General features: G+C 38.5%; 1 protein-coding gene across 1 annotated transcript in view; it reads right to left on the bottom strand.

Annotated features, from left to right (window-relative positions):
* Positions 1–22,684, bottom strand: part of ADAMTS18 (ADAM metallopeptidase with thrombospondin type 1 motif 18) — a 79,649-nt gene that overhangs the window by 55,348 nt on the left and 1,617 nt on the right. Inside the window, exon 2 of the mRNA XM_026856939.1 lies at positions 22,026–22,342. Coding sequence (XP_026712740.1) covers positions 22,026–22,342 — 317 coding nt within the window. The remainder of the gene's footprint in view (positions 1–22,025; positions 22,343–22,684) is intronic.

The raw sequence follows: 22,684 nt of genomic DNA, 5'->3' as shown, positions 1-22,684 counted from the left end.
TGTTCTTAGACTCTGAGTGATGCCTTTGGCAGCTTACCAGCCTGTAAACCTGATTCATTTCACGGTTTCAGCATCTTCAAAAAACAGACCCTCTATAAAAATCACAGCAGTGACAGTGACTGAAGGATTTTCAGAACTTGTATTTCTTGCTTATAATTTAACAAAGCAAAGTTCTGAGACAGTAGACAAACCCTTGCCTGATGACTGTGGGTTCTCTGTTTGCATACAAGGCATCTTCGTTATATCCTAATTAAATTAAAGGCAATAGCTTGGCCATATGCATATTAAAGTTACAGGATTTTCATAAACCAGATGCAAATAATGAGGTAAGAAGCATAATGAAATGAAACTGAGAATTAAAACATATGAATAAATGAACTGCAATGTCTCTGCTAAACCAAACTACTTAATACCAACTGATGCAAAGTTAAATTACAGTTTTCATGAAGACAGGAATATCTCAACTAAATAAAGTGCTAAGAAGTTTGCATGCATTGTCTAAGGAATACTACTTATATCCAGAATGCTTCATTCAGTGTTATGTGCATATACATAACATTAGGTGTTAAAAAAACACTTGTGTCTCAGTGTCTTAACTGAGAGCAGCTAAACCAATGGCCAACAAAATCAATTAAGTTGATACCATTAGATGAGTGTGCATGTACTCAAGATGAAAAATCTCTCAAAAGGAAGAGTTAAATGTCATTTCACACCCATTAAATAGTTCCAAATATTCATGCAAAGTTTTAAAAGACTTGACAAAAGGCCAGCTGAAACCGGCATAAAGCTTTCCACAGACTTGAGTGGACATTGATCCAAGACTTCTGTTGTGTTATTTCCCAACTGTCCAGCTCCTAAAAAACACAAATCATTGATTCAAACACATCTTAACAAGAGTTACAGCACATAAAGAGATATAAAGTACAGTTTTTAGTTCAACTTAAACCAAATAAAAATGCAAATTAAGAACTTCCTTGAAATATAAAGAATAAGAACAGATGACCTAGGAACTATGGTTGCTGGTTGCTTAAAATTATCTGAGGTCAAAGATGCCTATATAGCTAGTATTCACACCACAGTATTGTTGGGACTATCTCATGTCACAACTTATTGGAGCCTTTTCTCATTCACTTTGCAGTGAAAACTCATGAAATTACCTTAGCTACAGTTCATTTTGATCAAACTCCTATTTTCTGTCCTGATGCTCTGCAAAGTCTCTGGCACTTTGGCACCACAAAGGAAACACAAAAGACCTATCTCTGCCACCAAAGAATTCCCCTGTTGCAGGAGAAACTCTCCTAGCTCAGTTGTCCTACCTGTGGGTTTTGTCTGCCAGAGCATTTCCCATACTGGAATAATGAGCATGTTAGAAGCAGAAAGGGTACAATCAAGATCCAGAGAATATAAAACTATTAACAAACTCAGAGCCACCTGACAACAGCCAGAATTTGCCTCTGGGCTCAGACTGGCCTCTAGAATTAGGCAGATGTCAATTTTCAAATATCAAGGTACCGCACCATGTGAAGAAGGAGGGAGAGGTCCCCATAATTCCTGTACCTCTGCTCAGATTCCACCACAGAATGATGGTAAGACCATCATTACAAAACCTTCCCTCAGGTTTTATAAGCAGATAATGTTAGCCCCTTCACAAAGTACAGAAATGATCTTCATGTTTGCGATCAGCCCTCCATTCCTTCTGTACATGCTCCAAGGCAGCTGATGGCAAGCCAGCTCAAACTAGAAGCAATGTAGCTGCTAAATAAGACTGGGTTATTAGCTCAAGCACTGCATATATATGTGTCTACATGGTATTTTATAACATCTAGTTCATCGCCAGCAGCTTGGAGAACAGTGACTGACTGATTTAATCTGTTTCAAATGAATACTCAGAGAAATCCATGTGAAGATGGCAGTCCCCTGCACAGATACCACCAGCCTGACACAAAATCCTGTCAAGACAGTAGGCAAAGTGCCAGCTGTTTAGAATGGCTTTTGGGTCAGGCCTTAAATATGGGGTAAAGGATATAGTTTGCTCACACACACCAAAGAATCCCAGGAAGAATAAAGTCCTGTTAAGTTTGGCAACAATCATCTTATGGATTCCTCTTTCCTCCAAAGCAAGGATATTCAACCAATACTAGTAAAAGGCTGTTCAAAGCAATCCTGCATCATATAAGCAGTCTAAATAAATTATTCTTTTTTTAGAGAATGTGTAATGAAGTAGACTCACCTCTTGGGATGGGTTAAGTTGGTAGTCTGAAAAATATGCAAGACTATAACCTTACTACAGTCATAAGCAAAACTACTTCCAAGAATTATAGCCAGCAGTATAGTACAGCCTGACCTCAAATTGTAGATACCTGATATCACTGACTTTTTGAGAGATGGGTTATTGAGCACCTCTCAGGTTAGGGTCAAAATGTCAATGCTCTGGAAAATATAATCAAAATGAGCAAATTAAGATGTGAAATTAGGTAGAAAAAATGACAAGCAACATATCTGGCAAAGCAGAAAGAAGGAACCGAATTGCATAAAGTGCTGCTGAGGTGAAAGATATCTTTACTCTCGGGAAGCATCATGAGCAAACAGCCAAACCACTGGCAGTAAATCATGGTAATTAAAGAAGTTCATTCCCTCTCGGCTATGACCTACAGCCCCTTTTCTGGGTGGTAACTGCAAAGGGGACAGCAGCAGCTAACATAGCTGAGTGTATTTTGCCTCCATATGCTCTTTCTGTCCCCCTCAGAAGGGCACTTCACACAGATGTGCCCGTGTCACTGAAGCACTGGGTAAATTAAGCAAGCTTCTGAGACATTACAGGGACATGATCCATGATTGTCCAACAAAAAGTGAAAAGTCTGGACCCTAAATCCATACACAGGTTGTTAAATAAATGACTGACTTTTAAAGAGTGTTAAGCTCCCATTGAGCTGAACATTGTCTCTGCAAGCATTTCCAGAGCGCGTTTATACCAATTTGGGAAAGAAAATGTTCTGGGAAACTAGTGAGAATGGACTCTCATGAGGTTTCCAATAATACACATGTATTATTGAAGTCAGAAATCCCACGAGTAAAACTCAGAGCATGTTCATTTTTGATTCTATCCCAAACCAGGCAGCACAAAGGCATGTGAACACACTAAATGAAAGAGAGAATTTAAGTTAACTAAACTTTTCCCTAGCTTTTATGTTTGCCAAACAAATTCACCCATCCTTCAAAAAAGCATCAAGTCTGTACATGGGCAGTTACTGACGACTAGCCTGGAGTCAGGGAAGTACAAATGTAATGTTTTATTGGACTGGGTCCTTGACTGATAAGAATAACCTCAGCAGACCTTTACTGATTTTCAACAGATTGGAATATCTGGCTCTGTACCACAGCAAATGTTTAGGTTAAGTTAATGGCCTTTATAGACACTAAAATATTTTTATCATGAAAGAAGCATTAGAATCACTTGTTGCTTATTCTGATTTGAAAATTGTACAGCAAATCACATTTTTCTTTATATTTCAGTGACTCACAACAATAACTCAGTTTATTTTGTTTTCTAACATAATATAGATTTCTTGCAAATGTAAAATGTTAAGAGTTCTTAACAATACAGCATTTTATTATCTGAGGATCTGACAGAAAATATGATATTTAAATTGCCAGTCTGAGTTAGTCATGAAAGACTACTCTGTTTGGTTGCTCAAAAGAAGTGTTATGCAGAACATTCAGCAATTATTAAAACAAGGTAACAAAATTGCATGTCTTTAATTATTCCTATATGAACAAAGACAGCGTTATCTCTGAATAGTTTCTTTGTATTTCTGCAGTTGACTGAACTTGTTTAAAACATCTTTATGCAACCCTCTGTCAACATATGGCAAATAAGGAAATATTCTTATTTGTTCCTCCACTTAAGGTAATTGAACCAGTCACATTGGTATTTAAATGTATTAAATTGGTGTTTATTGCAGGGTAATGAGATATTCTAGAACTAACACAAATTTGATTGCTTTGCCACATATTAAATACTTGCTTGTCAGTACATGATCTCACTCATTTCTTATGTTTTTTTGGTTTGTTTTTTTTTTTTTTAAACAGAAGTAGACATGATAAATGAACAGAAGAAAAATACTAAAATGTAAACCACAGCATTATGACACTAACTATATACTAATAATATTTAAGTGCCAAAGGTTTACCAAGTTGCATTTGAGATCACTTCATTAATGATTCCATCAGTATGGCTCTCTGGCTTGTTATAATGGTTCTGGAAAACAATTAGCTAAACACAACAGCTCAAATTTAGGCTTGGTAACTGTACAAGCACTTGGGTATGGCCTGTTTAAGCAAATCCCTGCAACTGTAAGATAAAATCTAGATATTTTATTAGCTATGACAGTTTTGAAGTCCATCACAAAGCAAACAGGAAACAGCGGGATTGTTTTATGAACACATTTATGCTTCACTTTTCCTAAGAAGGGCAGCCCGCTATTTGCCATGTGCTGTCTTAGAGCTGATTAGTTGCTTACAGTACATCAAGAATGGCAGAACAACTGACTTCAGAAGGTAGTTAGTCCCCTAGTCTAGCATCCCACATAACTGAGTGCACATTTTAAGAGAGTCTTTAAAGTGTGAGAGGAGGTGTACCTTTTGGAAAATTTGAGGCGTAGCAAATGCGGCCCTCTCTATCCTCTCATTCTGTGTAACAGCACAAAATAAAAGCACCACTTATGTTCCTCTTAAATTTCTGAAATACGACTTCAAGATGCCTAGATCTTTAACAGACCTTTGGACAGGGCATAATTTCACCCCAAGGTTGGTTTGCTATGAATTATTCGTGCTGCTTGAAGGATTAGGTGCAATGAAAATGTTCTGGCAAGCTTCTCCTCCTCCTTTGTGTACAGCTAATCGATTTTATGTGGATGGAATTCAGAGGTAATAATATTTTAGGGAAAGTGCATGCCTTCTTAATGAATCTTCTGGTCCTACAGTTGTGATAAAGGCAAAACCAGTAAGATTAGGGCATAGTGACACAGAAAATGAACAGCTTAAACAAAAGAATTAATGATAGATAACTAAAATCAGTGCTTGGAAATTCTTTTCCATAGGTACTTAGCATTAACAGATGCTTGCTTGAGTGTTTCTCATCAGGAACATTCCTCCCTATCAGACATGCAACCCCAAATATTAAAAGTCATGTATCAGGCCTTGCAGGAAACAACACTATAAATTATGAGATTTTTTTTAAAATAATGCTGAAGGGCTTTGGTGTTTTATTTGCTTTCTGATTTCTTGAACTATTTTCAACTGAGTTTTTAAGAGGTTTTTTTACCCTTTATGATCATATATATTAGAATCAAAGTTGGGGGGTTTTAGTGAAAACGCAGCTTTTCCTGTGATGATGGGACTTTGGCAGCTGGGCCGTTCAGAACAACATTTCATATTATGAGTGAGAGTGGCAGACAAGCCTGAAAGACTCCCTCTCTCTTCCAAGACACCCTGTTGAAGTTGCAGCCAATAGAGAGAGACACTTACCCAATGCACTTGGACACCACACGGGGCTAGCTGATGGTAGACCCTTCACTTTGTTCAGAGGTCTTGGCTTCAGAGTGAGTTACACTGACTACATCAAAGCCCCAAAGCACATGCTCTAGACAGTGGCAGTTTACTACCCATACCCACTTTTCCCCAGTGAAGATCCTCCAGATAAAAGCTTCAGCCTGGCAGATTTGATGCAAATGAATTTGAGGGGGCAGAAGATCTGAGCCTGTCTGACCTGGGATAATTTGCATTCAAACAAAATAAATCCAGCTCAATTCCCATAGCAATTTTACTTTGCTATGAATAGCTCAGGCAGCTCCAATAACGAGGAGCTCGAGTTACATCTGATTGCCAGCTGTATTGCTTACTAAGAAGTTAGGTCAGTGGTTCCCAACCTTTTAATTTTCCTTGTTGGAGTATACATTGCTATGGATTAGTTACATGAGAGAGTGGTCACAAGGAACTCTGTAGGGAGCAAAGTATCAGCTTTGCTGATATTTCACATACACAGACATATACATATGTTGAAATATCTATGTGGGAAGGAGAAAGGGAGGGGAACAAAAGAGCTTAGGCCATTAAGGGAATGGAAAACAAGCAAAGATGGCCCAAGAGTGAGAATGTCAGGCTGGCGCCTGGGTTATCTGGATTAAACTCCCAGTTCTACAGCAATTCAGCTTCTCTGTTCCTTATTTCTCAGTTTTATAGGCAGGATTTTGTAATCAACCCAGTAAATGCTCAAGAGAGACTTGTGAAGGTCTCTAAACATTTGACCCCAGTTGGGTTGTTCTATTAAAATGCCTCCATCTTCCTCACTGTAAACTGCAGCCCCAGCCTTCGTGATGTCACTCAGTAGCTTGAGCTGTGATCCAGTGACCAGTTGCACTGAGCACAGAGGTCACAGCATAGCCAAGTATGTGCCACCTAGCTGGGCTCCACGCTGACAAGTGCCCTGTTCAAAGATGCATTCCTCAAACAGAGCTCTGCCCACAGTCTGTCCCTCAGCACATCCCTGGATGGGCTTCTGCCGTGTTACCCCACTCGCAGGAACAATGTTACATGGTATGGGACCCAACAATATGCAGTCACATTCACTGGAGTCTGAGAAGGTCGACAGGTTTGCTTATAACTAGGAATTCCCTTGCTATAATGCTTTCTATTTTTCACATGCCTATAGAGAAAGTGTAATTACTTAGCATCACTGTGAATGGAGGAGCAGGAAAGAATAAATTTCATCTTCTTTTGCTTTAATAACCACTTTGAAACATGACAGCAGCCTAGGTGTGTCTGAATCTTTTTTTTTTTTTTTTTTTCTCCCCAAGAAACAGCAAATCAGTAAAACCTTGAATCCAATTCATACTATTAAACCTGAAATACAGGTCAGCATCATCCCAAAGATCCACTGAGTTAAAATGAGACCTCACCATTTTCTCAGTTTTTCACAACATTAAGAAACCTGTACAATGGCAACTCCATGTAACATTTAGATAACCATGCAAACCGTACAAGTATCCTTAGCATCCAGATCTTAGTTTACAATTGGCGAATAAGGAGTTATTTGCTAAGATAAACGTAGCAACTTACATCTATATTCCATGTCATGAAAAAGACTCATATTTTACAGCCACGAAACCTGCCTTCACAATATTATATTGCCAAGTATAGCATGGGTCCAAAGATGCTTTGTTTTCCTACTTTTAGCCAATTAGCAGTGCTCAGACATATTGCACTAATCCTTGTCCTGCTTTAAAACTGTGTACACTCATGCACACTCCTCTCTCCCACAGAGTAGCCTGTGCCCGTTTTAAGAGAATGATGCACAAAGGTGAACATACTGTAACTGCTCAACTTGTGTAACTGTACTGAAATTAAAAGCAAGAAACCTGGGTGGATTTGTCCCAGACTAGAAAAGTTTTTAATAATATTATAAATTAAAGTTTGATGAGAAATAATTTTCAGTACAATTTTCTAACTACAGAAATCTCTGTAAGTAGAAGTAACTGATAACATGCAAAAACTGTCACAAAGAGGTCCTGGTTTGGTATGAAACAAAACATAACTGTCTTAAAATGGAAACAATAATGCTACCTTAATATTGGTCCAGATTTTCAGCATAAAGTGAGATAAATCCTTTCTTCAACACCATACATCAATTTATGTCTCCTGACATCCTGTCTATTGACAGGGTCAAAGTACAACATACAAGTCTAAACCAGCACTGGGAGTGTTAACACAACAGCTTCCACATATTCAGATCCGTGTGTGACTTGTACATACTGAATAGACCTGCAGAACTAAACTGGTCATGAAAGGTTACACTGATTTTACTATAAGCAGAATTCAGTATAAGCCTGTGAATTATGTTTACCAGGGATGTGTCTTAAGAATTAAGAATGAAAGATGGTGTGGGAGCATTTACTTATGTCTTTTCATTAAACAAATCAGTTCTATTACACACCTCAGAAATGAGAACAGACGACAAAGAAGCAGCTGAGGAGAGGACATGAAGGTTCCCATTTCTACAGAGTCCCACAGAAATTGATCCAAGAAGGGAGGGCTTTGATTCCTCTGTCAGCAAGCACCATTCGCTATGATTTTCAAGCAAGCAAATAGCATTTCTTCATGAAAGCATTTCTACAGTAGCATGTTTTCAGCACGCCACCTTACATATTGGGCTCTCAAAATAGTCTATGGAACACCAAAGAACTAACTAACCCTGGGATAATCGTGGAGATCTCAGGAAATAGGAAAGATAAAGTGGCAAAAGGAAGGTTGTGCCTGAAAGCAACTTTTTCTTCTACAAGATATTCTTTGTAAAAATTGGTCTAAGAAACCTAGAAATCTGTTGCCACAGATGTTGCCACTATGTGGAACACCGTATGCCTTCTAACTAAAATAAAAATGCAGTAAAGTCAAGTGAGATACAATTATATGGAATTTGCTGACAGCTCAGCATGCTGCAAAGTTATAAAAGGATGGTTAAAAAAAATAAAATCAGCAGAAGATTTAGGAGGCAAAATTTCCTAAGCAGCCTGACCTTCTTTCTGCAATGAATCTACTGAACAGTAGGTTAAGCAAAGGTCAGGTTAAGCACAGGTTAAGAAAAAAGCTCCAAGCTCCAAGAAAAGGAATGTGCTGTCAGGGTCACAGAGGCTCTGGGACATCAGGGGACTCCGTGAGTTACAGACACTTCAATCTCATATATAGTTCTAGTGCCAGGGCCTGAGTGTGCTGTCTGCTCCATCCTGACACCACAGAACACAAGACCTAAGTTTGCCCCATGCCACACTGCAGCCAGCAGTTGCTCTCTGTGGACTTCAGGTGCAACTCGAGAGAAGTGCTGCTCAGTTTAACTGCTGTTATAACTTGAGCCCTTAGAAAACAGGATACACTTGGTTTACTGACAAGTGCTGCATGAGTCAAATAAGTAGCGCAAAACACACCAGCTCCCATACACAAGAGATAATTTGTCTACTTATGTAACAAGAATTACAAAAGTGAGCATGAAAAGTGAAAAATGGGATCCTTCCATTCTTGGAAGCTTTGTGTCGCTTGCACAGCCACTGATTTATCATTCTCAGATTCTAACTTCTCTGCTATAGCCTGTCCTCAAGCCCCTGTTCCTCACCTTAGTGTATCCCTGACTTGTCCCCAAAATAATCTGGCTGCTCAGTGGCCACTAAAGGAGCACTGCCTGCCAAAAGACTACCAGCATGAAGTAGTCAAGCCCTATTTGTGCCTACACATTTTCCTGCGTAGGATTATATGTGCTTCCAGGAGTTGAAGTGCAATCCTGCCACTTCTCAGTGTGAATTTGCCCAGCTTAATGTGTCATGACTAAAGATGTGACTGTTCATGCAATCCACCTGGATCATCAGTCATTTACTCCACCTCTTCTTCTTTCCAGGTGGTAACATAAACAGAGGAAAAGCCAGAAGGACCTCTTGTTGTGAAACATTTCCTCTCTTCACAGCGTGTTACACTATACACTCCTCCCACAGCATAGAACCAGCAGTGTTAATGTGCTATGGAAGTAAATTAGTCACAAATAGCACCATGGGGAACTTAAATATTTTGAATGTATACCATATAATCAGGAAATGCCCACCCTCTTTATCTGTCAGGAACAAGGAAATTGAAAGCTTTGTAATTTTAAACTGCCCATCAGCTGCTATGAATCAATCAAACATCTTGCTGTGGAGAGCTAGCATGCACAAGAACACTGGTAAGATAAGAGAGGGTTTAAACTACACTCCCCATCCTGTTGGAATACTTTCTGCCCAATTTTCCACATTTGATCACCCCTCTCCAGAACTTTTTATAAACCTCCACTGAACCTGTTGAAAGGAATAGAGTAGGACACTGAACTTTCATATTTTTTCAAATTATTTATACTATTACTAATTCTCACAAATTTAATCTGAAATATATTTGATTTTTTTAAAAGTAAATTTTATAAGATAATTTACAGACTTACAGTGACTTATTCCTTTAACATATATTAACATATATAATGATGGAAGTCATGCAAGACTGATATACATCCTCTACATTATCATTTTTTGCAATAACCCTACATCCATCCATTTACTACAAAAATCAGGAGACAAATCACATTAACCTTCTCTTTAAAATGTAAGCTCCTTCCCAGAAAAAACATGAACATGTTAATTTAAATGTTATTTACTGTTTTGCTAGCACGTAACATAGTTATTGAACAGCAGGAGAGATAACAGCTGTAAAGAGCACTGACTTGTGCAACTTTATGGAAATACAGATATATTAATATTTCACAGACAATGGATACTGAGCTGCATTATCCTTTATAAAATTAAGATTAAAGGATTGGCACCAATTTAGTACATCAATATAGATATGTATGTATGTATATATAAATTTTTCTTCCTTTTTATCAGCAAGTAAAATGCAACAAGTGCAGTTCAGAGGCTAAGCTGTCATTAAGGGCATGTGGCATATCCATGGAGGTGTTCTGGAGCACATGGGCACCATTCAGAGCAGGCTGATGGTGAGCAGAAAACATAACCCCATGAGGGTGCAGAAACCCCATGGGTGAGCCGAAAACATAACCCCATCTTCCATTAAACCTAACACAGAAGTAAGGCTGTGGAGGTAGAGCAAACTTCGCTACGCATAACTGCTAGTTTGCAGAAGACAGACCTTCATTCTGGGTGAATAACATTTCCTTCTGTTTTGTTTCTCACATTAGAGCATGTCCCTGACTTTCCCAAACTGCAATCTTTAAAATTATTAAATAAATCATGTGAACAGCCACAACAACAAAAATATACTACTCCCTCAGCCCTCAAGCTATTTCCAACTGACTTAACGTGGTATTGTTCTGGACACCAGAAAGCTAGTTTTAAAGAAATACTTGGAAAATTACAACAAAAACAAACTTCTCATGGCACTATAACCCAATCTGTAAATTAAACTGGGCAATATTCATAGACCAAGACCAAAGTCTGGCACGTTTTTGTTTCCAGCTTTAACTGCCTATGATAATCTATCAGCCTCTCTTTCTGATTCAGCTTCTGGTCCAAACTGTCCTTTCATTGGTATTTCATCTGCCACACAGGCTGATGGAGAAAGCAAGGCTTTGTCACCATATCATTAGTCTGATGTCCAATGACACGTGGTGCCAACTGTACGCTGTTCTGTCATGGCTCCCACCCTGTATTTGGGTTCATGCATGGTCTTCATTAAGTGAGACCCACAGGACTCTGTGCCTCAGGCAGTTAAAATGACTCCCCAGGACTCTGGTAAGCAGAGGAATCACAGGAATCAGAGGAATCAATTAACTATTTCTGTAACAGACTATATGCTGTCCTCTCTGCAATTATTTGGCTCTCCTACCAAGAGTTGAAGATGAACGAAATCTTGCCTCTGACGTGTTCCCAGATTGACAGATGATAATATCCTTGAATGTTTTTGTAGAAGCCTCAAAAGCTTCTTTGCTCTTTCACTACCAATGCCAAGACTTGACTTTATCAGGACTTGATTAGGATTAGGCCAAGTAACCTTTGTACATTTACTCTTGATGTATTTTTTGGTGGCCATTGAGCTTCCTTTACTCCTTCACTGTCATAATACTCTGGCAGCATAGCAGAATGAAAACAGTTGGCATTAGTGCACTGAAAAGTATCTGGCAGCTGCAGGCACCAGATGCCAAGCTCTTCAATGCATTTTCTAGCAGCAGCAGCAGCAGCTAGTTCTCTGGGAAACCACCTCATTTCACTCCTGGCTGTTACTAGTCCGAGCGGGCCACGAGAGCAACAGAGGGTCAGTCTGCAGATGGGTTTCTTTGCCCTTCAAGCAAGCCATTTTCCTCCATCCCACTGCTGATTCAGTGACACTGTATTATAGAGCACCACTTGGGATTATGTACAAAATGTGTTTTGGGGTCTGCCAGCAGAAACTGATGCTTCATTTTCTTGATGAACCAGTGATACTTTCCATTTGCAAAATGTCTTTTCTAAACCAAATAGTAATTGTAGTAATGTTTCCCAAAGAAACGGTGTGCCTCTTGACTCAAGGGGTAAAATGATGTAGGGCGGATGAAAACAGAACTCTCCTGAGGTCAGGTTCTGATCCACAATGGTCAGCATAAAACTTTTTACTCACTACAAGCTTTAGATGAAGACATAAACTAACAAATACCTGTCAATGAGAGTGGAAGATACTGTGCTGCAGGAATCAGTAGACACCAGCTGCTCACTTGTGTCTCAGCCTGGAAATTTTTTTTTTTCCACCCATTTGCTCAAGCTTTTGCTGCTAGAGGCAGGATAACAATCTGATAATCAATATGTAATACTGGAAGTGCAAAAAATATCCATATGGCCTTCAGCATGGCTTCTAGCTTGAAGAGAAGCCAGCAAACAGTGAAAAAAAAAATGAGGCTGGAGATACTGTTGTGGTAGGCTGGTCTCTACAGTGATTTCACAGATCTCTACTGCAAACAATGTAATGTAGAGCTGACTAAGGAATAATCTTTTGTCAGGAAAAGTAGCAAAAAAACCTGCAAAAGTGACAGAAGCATTTTCTTCATATTGTAATCATCAACAGTGGGCTGCAAAAAATTCACCTCAGCCCTACCCCAAGATTGGTATTTTAATCTTTAATTTATACTTGCATCTCACAAAACAAATAGCATAACATTCTGTCAAGTTTAACAACAAATGAAACTGGGTAGCCACATTTTTAGAGGAATTTCAACTTTCTTCTCCAACACTCTGTTACATCATTTATACCTATCCCTTACCATGACCAGATTATACTTTAATTACAATATTAATTTGAAATATTTCTTGAGGTTTAGTCTAGCCTAACTTTAAGACTTGTTTTGATGACTTCTTCCTAAGAAAAAAAATGTGTGTGGCATAAGACAAGCCTGCTCAAGATAGAATTATTTTTAAATGCTCACTCTTTTCATCAAAGTGTAATAATTTGCATGAAAAAAAATGCAAATCTGTTTTTAATTTCATGATTTAAAAAAAAAAACCTAATTATATTCTGGTGTTATATAAATTCTATATCTCATGGCAAAGAAACTGCAGATCTGAGGAATAATCCCTGTTTCATTAGTTTGTGTATTCTGCCACAGAATATAGTATTACCTTCTTAAATTAGTTGGAAGCCACACTGTGCTGCAGAGTGTAAAAACAAAAGTGAGGGCTCAAGCTAGGTCAAGCATATTTTGTATAGGTCCATTAAAAATCTCATTCCATTAATATTAATAAAGATGTTGAGACACAAAAGTCCTTCAATTAACATATATTAGGCAGGCAGGCACTAGCATTCAAGTGATCCCACTGTGAACAGCAAGAATCCAGTCCTCAAAGAATAAAGCCATGAGTTTGCTGTGTACATAGTGAGGCAGCTAGAAATGCTAATGCCACAGAAGAGTGAAAAGGCAACACCCTATTGTCTGTGCAAGTAAATATCACTTTATTGCCTCAGCTTCCTCTCCTATTAAGCAGGTTTGTGCTGAGCCTTGTTATTCCACTAAGAATAACTTCAAGACCTATTATCTTTGACATCAAACTTTTTCTTTTACTGTTTTTTGGCAGCAACTAGCTGGGCAGCCACATATGAGATTCGGGAAAAGGATTTTCATCTGACTGTACAGCTTGTTTGCAGATTTCCCTAGTTTATGAACTAACACTGTAAAAAAGAAATTAACTTGTATGTTCCAGAAATTACTCTGGATAATAATGGTTCCCACGGTACTGAGCTTCAACCATCAAGACTCATTCACTTGCATATGACCTGATTATTTGACATTTCTTCACCCTCATTCTTACTGACTTCCGAGCATGATAAACAATAAAAGGTTACTGATGTCAACCTATTATGAGCCAGGATGCTGTTCTCCTCTAACAGTAAAGCCAGTACTGAAGCTTAATTAATACATGTTTGTAAGTTGTGCTGAGCTGCAAGGCATTATGATTTCAGGTTTCTCTGTAAATGTTTATTTCGAAGCTTTAGTCAATGCTCTACTGTCTGAACCAAAGATAAGTTCTGCTTCCATCAGCTTTTCACATAGCTGGTCAAATCACTGTCAGAGCAAATCAATAGGAAATTCCTTTAGCATACTGTAATTTATGGTAGACCTGCAGCAACAGAATTGGGATTAAAATGGGATAAGAAAAGGCAAGAAAGAACCAACATTTCTGCTCCCAGTGACATGATCAAAAAGACAGAGGAAAACCTTGTTTGTAATGTAATTATCCATTAAAGTTCAATTCAGATACCATTTAAGGGCTAGTCAGAGCCTTTCTAACACAAAATGAGTGGTTTTTAGAAAAAATATACTGACGTCTGAGTTTCAGCTGATAAAACTGTAGGTCCACTGCTAGCTCTCACTGCAGAGATAACTGAGTTTAACCCTTCTCCTGCCAACTCACTGAGAGAAGGCCATTACAAAGTGAAGCATGCAGAGTTAACAGCTTCTGTATGTGTTTGGGAGTCAAGTCAGAGGGAACACTTCTGATGACTTTAGTGAGGCTGGTATCAGGTTATCACTGGACACTGCAACTTCCAAAAAAGAGAAGGCAGGTATTTTCCAGAAAATCCCTAGAGAGCTGTATATCTTTAAGTCAAAAACTTATGCTCAGGAGAGAATGAAATCTGAAGCAAATAGCTCTGAAATTGTCTTAAAGAATTGACCGATATATTATTGGCATCGCAGCTCTGGATGCCTTTGTCTAGCATGGCCCCCACAGCTTTTATCTTGTCCCCATCCATGGGGTGCAAATTTCAAAGCCACAGACACTGAAAACAGTCTTTAGACCTCCATCCTTCTCTCACTGCAGTACTGGACAGCAGTCCCAGTAATCAATCTACCGACATGCCATGCATCAGAAACACAAACCCTTCCCTAAAAAGTTGCAAATTAGCAACCATTATCTTAAATGTCTTGTAGACTTAAAAACAACAGTGAGAGACAAAAACTGTAGGTGCCAAAATGACCAAAGGAATCACAGAGCTGGTTACGAAATCCCAGTGACCATCCAGACCAGTTATGACTGGGCAGCCTATGCTGACTCAAAGTCAAGTTCCCAACTGAGTACAAGTTAGCAAATCACAAAGCTGTCATCATAATCAGGGCACTGGTTTTGCAGAGGCTAATGAGGGAATAAGCTCGGGGAGAGAAAAAAAAGGGTTTAAGAACAGTTTTGATACCACTGTTTGCTCAAATTAAGTGGGCTGTGAGGCAGGGCCAGGGCACAACCAAGATACTTCTGTGCTTTCCACTCTGCTGCTATGTGTCAGGTACAAAGCTCTAGGAGTGGGCTGCTTGAGCTTGACTTGAACTACAGTTTCACAGGCTGTCATTGTGTTTTGGTTAAACAAAAACCTTTACACTCCAGGTCTGCAAATCTGGTATCTTCCTCAAACACTTCTGAAGTGGAGGAAGAAGGGGAAAAAGACAGAAATAACACCTTGTTTAGGTTAATTATTAGTGACTGAAAGCTGCTATTAGTTATTAGAATCTGCCTCTAAAAGAGAAGTATTTCAGACGTTCAGCAGTTCACAGCTGTGCAGAGAGAATATGTGCATCTCAGCAGCAGAGATGGTATGATCCAAATGAAAATAGTGGCGCTTAAAATAAAAATCCTCATTTACATCAAAGACATCCTGTTATGAAGAGGTCAAGTCTGTGCAGACAGGTCATCCTCTCCTGACCCTTAGGAGGGCATTTGACTATAAGCTTCTCTCTAATGGACTAGGGAAAGTGTGGGAACTAAGCTTTGTGGAAAGACTTTGCTACAGCAAGAAAAATGTTTCAAGTATAGATAGAGTCTACTAATTCCTTTACAAGTTATGATGAGACTGCTGCTTAACTAGAAAGGCCAGGATGAACTGCCTATCCACGTACAAACGGATGGCTCCGTGTTTCTGGAGCTGCTTTAAGGGTGCAAGTAGTGCTGCGGTGCTTGCAACAGCCTGAAGTCTGCTCTGAAATACACTGATAAATAATTTCCAGGATCTTACTGCCAGCTGAACAACAATGGAGCAGGCAAAGACGGCTGAGAGGACCAGCTCCTGTGGGCACTCTTGTGAGCTTTTCTATGTCTACAGCCCACTGTGTTCAGGCTCTCAGTGACACAGTGTTTCCTCTAAGTATTTTCCAGGTTTCTTAATATTAAACCTGGAAGAAATACAACCTCTATTACCTTTCCTGTCCAGCAGAAGCAGATTATTTCTCCATCATTAATCCTCTTTAATTCCATTTCTTACCCATCAGGGATCAATAGGGTCAAAATGCATGAGATAATACTGTCTTTGTCTTGCAGAGCTAAAGCCAGAGTTAAACAGAAAGCTTATCAGACAGATATGGAGAAGGGCAATCAATAATCTAATCACACAAGTCATTCCCCATCAGCAGTTAATTCAATGCTGAGACCAAAACCAGTGTCTTGTATTTGTCTAGTATAATTTAAAATATCTTCAAGAATATGGCTTTCTCCCATTGTCATGCCATTCTCCTTGTAAAGATTTTTCTTATATTAATCTTTACCATATCATGGAGTAAATAATGGCAAAAAGTCCATTAAAACAGTGGACAAAATGATGATCCTATAAAACAGTTTGTGTTTTATAAAGAATGGAGATGTAATGGTGTGCGAATACAAAGACAGACAAAGAATTCATATGCCAGATGCTGTTCATGTTGTGCTGGTATCATGGCAGAAAATGTAGGATTTGTGGATGGACTAAAAATAGTTTTGAGAATGAGTCAAATCACTAGTTCTGTACTTAGTTTCTCTTCAAGGTCCCACCGGGCCAAATTTTGTCCTACTTTTACAGCTGTAGGTTTCTAAAGGAGCCTCATTGCAAACATCAATTATTTTGTACTTTTACCAGCAGTCTGGCTCGCTGATTTTGATGGGAGTTAGTCTGCATAAAGACCTTGGGATTTGTCTCAACATATTTAATTGGACTTAAAGTGTGAGCTCTAGAAATAAGAGGCTGTTGTTAGCATGAACTTAAATAATGCTAATACAGGGTGCAATTAAATGACTACAAAGAATGGGTACATGAGTTGCTTTTCCTGCCTGCCTCTTAGGTGGCCAGACTCCGTTAAGAAGCTTTAATTTTGTGGCTTCTTTGATACATTGAGCAAAGTCCTGCCCTCAGACATGCACACACAACTTCCACTGAATTAATACATCTCCTGTTTATCTCTCAGTGCTACATCTAACCCTTTCTCCAGCTGTAGACTCCTCTGACAGCTCAGTGAGTGTAACATGATTCATCCTTCCCTCCTCTTTCTCTTCCCTTGACTAGACACTAACAAACATAACAGAACTTGAGACAAGAGAAAGAGGCCCCTTATAATGAAAGATTCAATCACATCTTACGAAAAACAAAGGAGGGCACTAGCTAGTGCATGAAGCTGACTCCACTCTTCTAATTGAGGTACATAAATAAAAGGGAGAGAATGGCCCACATTCACCACTAGTGTAAGCAGGTGCAGCCTCTCAGGCCTCCATGCCAGTGCGCTTGCTTAGGGCTGAATTTGGCCTCAACAATAAAAGTGTGTATCATACTGTTTTAAGAGATCTGAACTGTTCCACTGAACTGTACTGATTTTCTCTCCAACCCAAAATACACATGCGTATCTCCTCTGCAGTGTAATGGTAGGAGAGTTCCTTTATGTTGTACGTATGTTTCTTTCCTCTGGGCACACATGTTTTGTACTTGCTATATACCCTCACCTGTCTCCTCCACTAACTAGCAGCAACATCCCCACAAATGCTACAGAATAAACTACTTATTCATTATGTTCACTATTTTCTATGTTGTGTATTGGGCTATAGCGTAAACTTGCTTGACTTTGTAAGAGAGAGTTCTTATTCACAAGGAGAATGTGACTTCTGCTCTTAAATGCACAGTTATAAATTACTTCTAAGAATGTCTGTAGAACACAACTGGACTACTGACAACTCTGAGGTTCTCTTGTATTCTGCTCTGATTTACTGTGTGACTGCAAACGAGTCACTTTATACAAGAGATTACGTATACATAGACCTAAGATAAGGAGACAGAAAGGAGACAAAAGCTAGCATATAAAGAGAGACAAACAACACACAGTTTATACACGGAGTAGGAAGACAGTAGTAAGGCTTTTAGAGACAATGTCATCATGGAAGTGGAGTTAAAGATAGTGAACCTACAATAGGTACCTGTTTCTAATGCAGATGAGATAGCACGACATGTGGATGAGAATGGGCAAGGGCGCAAGAGGAATGAGGTAGGAATACAGATATGGCCACACAGATTAAGTCCTAAAACCAATTTCTTATTCTAACAGTGGCCAGCACCATCTCCTTCAGAAAAACTGAAAAAAACCTGCATTCTATGGATTTGGCATAGTCTGTCTCCAAATTAGATAGCTGAAGGCAATTATAAGTAATATTACTTACTAATAATAGTAATAAAAACATATGATTAAAATAAGTGAGCATTAGGTCAAGTCAGAAGTTTGGAAAAAATAAATAGAATTTGGGGAGAACAAACAGTTTGAATCAGAGAATGCAAACAGAAGATGAAGCAGCAAGACCAGTGGCCTGGCTATATTAACTGGGAGAGCACAAGGGATTGAAGGAAACTCCAAGAAGTCATGCTTGAGAAACAGAAGAGCTTTAATAAAAGTAATAATGAATATCAGTGGAGAAGGGAGTTGAAAATTTTGCATTGAGTTTTCATTTGGGCCACATTAAGATGATGCCAAAGAGAAAAACTAGTTTTGGATTTACTGACATAAATGAACTCATTGACCCAAAGTTGTAAGAGTTAAAAAAAAAACAGAAACCACAACACCACCCCTGAGAGTGAGAATGTATTACAAAATATATGAAAATGAAAAAATTATCACAACTTCTTTGGAAGGAATGTATCATATTCTCTACAGATAGTCCAGCACACATTTTTCTGAAAGTCTATAAAGTACATCTGCCTATTGAGCTTTTTTTGATAAGGTGACTGTGTAAATCTGTGTGATGTACAACAATAAGCCTGAATTTTAATAATTCTGTCATACTCTTTTATCACTAAGTAAGTATGATGCTGCTACTCAATGCCTGATGGTGAAACAGACACTTACAAAGATCTAAACAAGATTTCTTGCATACAAGATTATTTCATTTAAAAAAAAAAATAAAACCCAGAGCTTTCTTGATGCATAACAGATGCTCCAGCAAGTAAAGGATGCTGACTGAAGCAGGAAAGGGCAGAAGACAGAAGAAAGCAAGTTTCCTGTTGAAAATCAAAGCACCTAAACACTTTGATGATGAAAAGGCAAGAGACAGTACTCACAGAAAATTTGTATGCATTCTCCTAAAATGCTAACTTAATGTATTAAAGTACTTACTCAGATAAAGAGCATAGATCCAGTTTTGCCTTCTGACACATCAAGGAAATTGTGTTGAGTAATGGAAACATTTGGTCTCAAATCAACAAATCAGCATAAAAATGTGGGGCCTTACTGTCAACTGAGCTATTAAGACATGAGTAAGATACACACATCTCTTAACAGATCTATACCAAAGCAACAAATTCTTGCTCCTTTCCAGTGTTAAGTTAAGGTCATCCTGCCTAACAAACCATTTCATATAGACTCTCTCAAAAGTCTACTCTGCAGGCAATGGCAGATAACAGACAGCTGAATGACTGAATACTCTAGGTCATCCAAAAAATTAGATCAAAGAGTCCCTGTAGTCTATTGAAACGCAATTGCTTCCAAATCACATTGTGGTGTTCCAGGCTTGAAAGAATGGGTCACTGCAGTTTTATTGTAGAGAAGCTATTGCTAATGAAAGGAACAATGGAAAGATTAGTGCTACCAACCATATAGAAGAAACACCACTTTCGGTTTAATTGCAGTGAACAAAGCAAATAGGAAAGAAGGGCAACCAAGTGACAAAAGTAGTTGGTGCAAAGAGGATATAGAAGCTATTCACAAGGTTCTCTTGATCAGAGCACAGTGTCCAGACTTAACATATGATTACTGAATTTGAATCACAGTAAAAAATGACGTGTTTGTCATTACAGACAGCTGACGACACATTTTTAAGAAGGCAGCCTTGCAAACTAAAAGACTAAGAATCCTGTTGGTAATTTGCCTGGGATTCATTAGGTGCACAGAAATTAATAGATAGGCAGAAAGGAACAATTACACTTTATTTGTGATATCTGCTCTGCAGGAGAGTTTACTTCATTTACCAGTTTCAAATAACAATTTAAGGTGAAATCTACTGAACTTTGGAACTGATTAAAGGAAGAGAGAGATTCTAATTGGTGATAATCTAGGTACTGAAAAGGGTTCTGCCTTAATAAATTTGTTCATGCCACAATATTTATTCTCTTTTGATCAGTTCCTGGATCTTTCCTAAGTGAAGCTTACCAGTCATAACAATCTCTATGTCGAGACAGTGGTAAAAGATCCATTTCAGTCTCAGTTAAGATCACCACATTCTGTTTCTCTGTGACCTGAGGCAGACTTGAACCTTCCTTCTCCAGACAAGACTTGACAAGCCCAGCTTCACTTAGCTCATAAAACATGTTAAAAACCAGAACGTGACCAAACAGGGGAGATCACCCAAACTGTAACTGCTGTTGTAGGTAGAACGCTTCTCTTAGAGGAAAAGACAAACACCGCAATAAGTGAAAACATTTTTTTTTCTGAATAATTAAGCAGTTGTGAAAATGAAGCTTTCCACAGAAACAACTGAACACATCCAATATTAACAGTTCAGCACTACAAACACAACGGAAGAAAGCTTTGTTCCAGTTCCTGGCACTTGCTCCAAAGTCACATTTACAAGTGTTCAAATGAACTATAAGATACTCATTTCTCTAACTTGCTGAGGAAAAAAAAAAAAAAAAAAAAAAAAAAAAAAAAAAAAAAAAGAAGAAAGAAAGAAGTAGAGCATTCAGAACATAATCCAGACTACTTCAACCAGTTATCAGTATTCAACAGCTCTTCCTAATGAGCCACCCTCTTCTCAAGTCACTGATTACTATTTCAAAGGAAACACTGGGTGTCTCAAGTGCTCCTTTTTTTTGGTCTGGTCACACAGCTTAATAGCCCTTATGGACAAGTACCTTTGCAAAACAGATTTCTAGAGGGTGACCCAACATATCCTCTGGACCTTTGTTAACCACAAAGCATACAGATAGCCTCCTATACCTAACACTTAAATGTCACTGCTTTAATCTGCATTCATAGAAGACTGCTTTGCAAGTGCAAGGGTTTAAGCCTAAAAGACATCAGTAACTATTAATTCTGTAGATGATTCTTCTGAATTACATCAGTAAAGACTTCTCTGCAGCCAATGAGCACTGTCAAGTGTAGTTTTAAAAACAATTCATTTGTGAGTAATAATTTTTCATGAATTTGGATGACAGCCATAAATGGAAAATACGCGACAATAATATTTAACACATTCATAAGAGATCAACTAATCAAGGCTTATGAACCCAAATAAGGCTGGAATCATCAATGGAAATGAGAGGAACTTGGTTCATAACGCCTGCTGAGCTAGGAAATTCACCTTTCTTAAAGCAGTTGACAAACCTAGATATATTTTTTTTTTTTCACAAGCTTATGGATTGATTTTTTTTTTTCTTTATTCACAGTCATTCACAAAAGCAAGAAAAGCAAGCAAAAATGTATAAGCTATCACAAACTATAACAAATGAAAACTGCTATGGGATAATTACTAGCACTACCAACTGGTCTTCTGTTTTTTTCCCCCTGAAAGACTGATCAAAAAATACAAAGGGTGTGATGCAGTTCATTGGCTACAACTAAACCTCTCCTGTTAAATGCAATAGCAAGTTGTGGTTTTAGGAAATTCACCCAACTGGTGGACAGTATCCTAATATTATATTAATTATATACCTTCAGCTACTCTTCCATGTATGAAAATACTTCTAATGCTGATTTGTTTTAAATAAACACTTACCAAGCCTACACATGTAGATATTGCTACTGAAGAGGTGCTATCATTCCTTATAAATCCTTGGTAGAAACACTGCTCAATTTCATGTTCCTGAGAATTTGAGACTCCATCTTTCCCAAGTACCTGGACAATAAAACTGTTGCTTAAAATGGTCGAAGGTTTAAGTTCTAAGTGAAGTTCCTGTCCAAATGCTGAAAATTTGTAGTGCAAGGAACTCTTTGAACTCTGAGTTGATCTCTTTCTCCTAGTACTGTGCAAAACATCATGTGAAATGTACGATCCACTGGAATCCACTTTGACAGGTGTCACAAACACATAATCTGTAACGATAAAAAGTTAGCCATCAGCCTCTGTATCCAACAAGTAAGGTAAATATCATTCTACCATGGTAAGCATCAGGCTTTCACTATGGCATGAAGCATTCCCTCATCTGGGGAATGGCCTGAAAGCTCTGCAGGCTATGTGTGTATAGTCTTGACTGCATAAATTCACCCCTGTAAGTCACACGGGCTCTCAAACTGTGTTTGTTTCCTTTCTGCCCCACTGAGAGGTACAGACTAACTAGCATAGCTGTGAACATTCCCACAATCACTCTTCTGAAGACATTTGTCATCACCAGCAGATCTGTAGATTTTCCCCTCCCCCTGTATTAATTGCTGTCA

The sequence above is a fragment of the Athene cunicularia genome (genome assembly GCF_003259725.1).
Source record: "Athene cunicularia isolate RWA chromosome 11 unlocalized genomic scaffold, athCun1 chr11_part1, whole genome shotgun sequence".
NCBI lineage: Eukaryota > Metazoa > Chordata > Aves > Strigiformes > Strigidae > Athene > Athene cunicularia.
The sequence above is the reverse complement of the archived record's forward strand: the minus strand, read 5'-3'. Positions and strand labels throughout refer to the sequence as shown.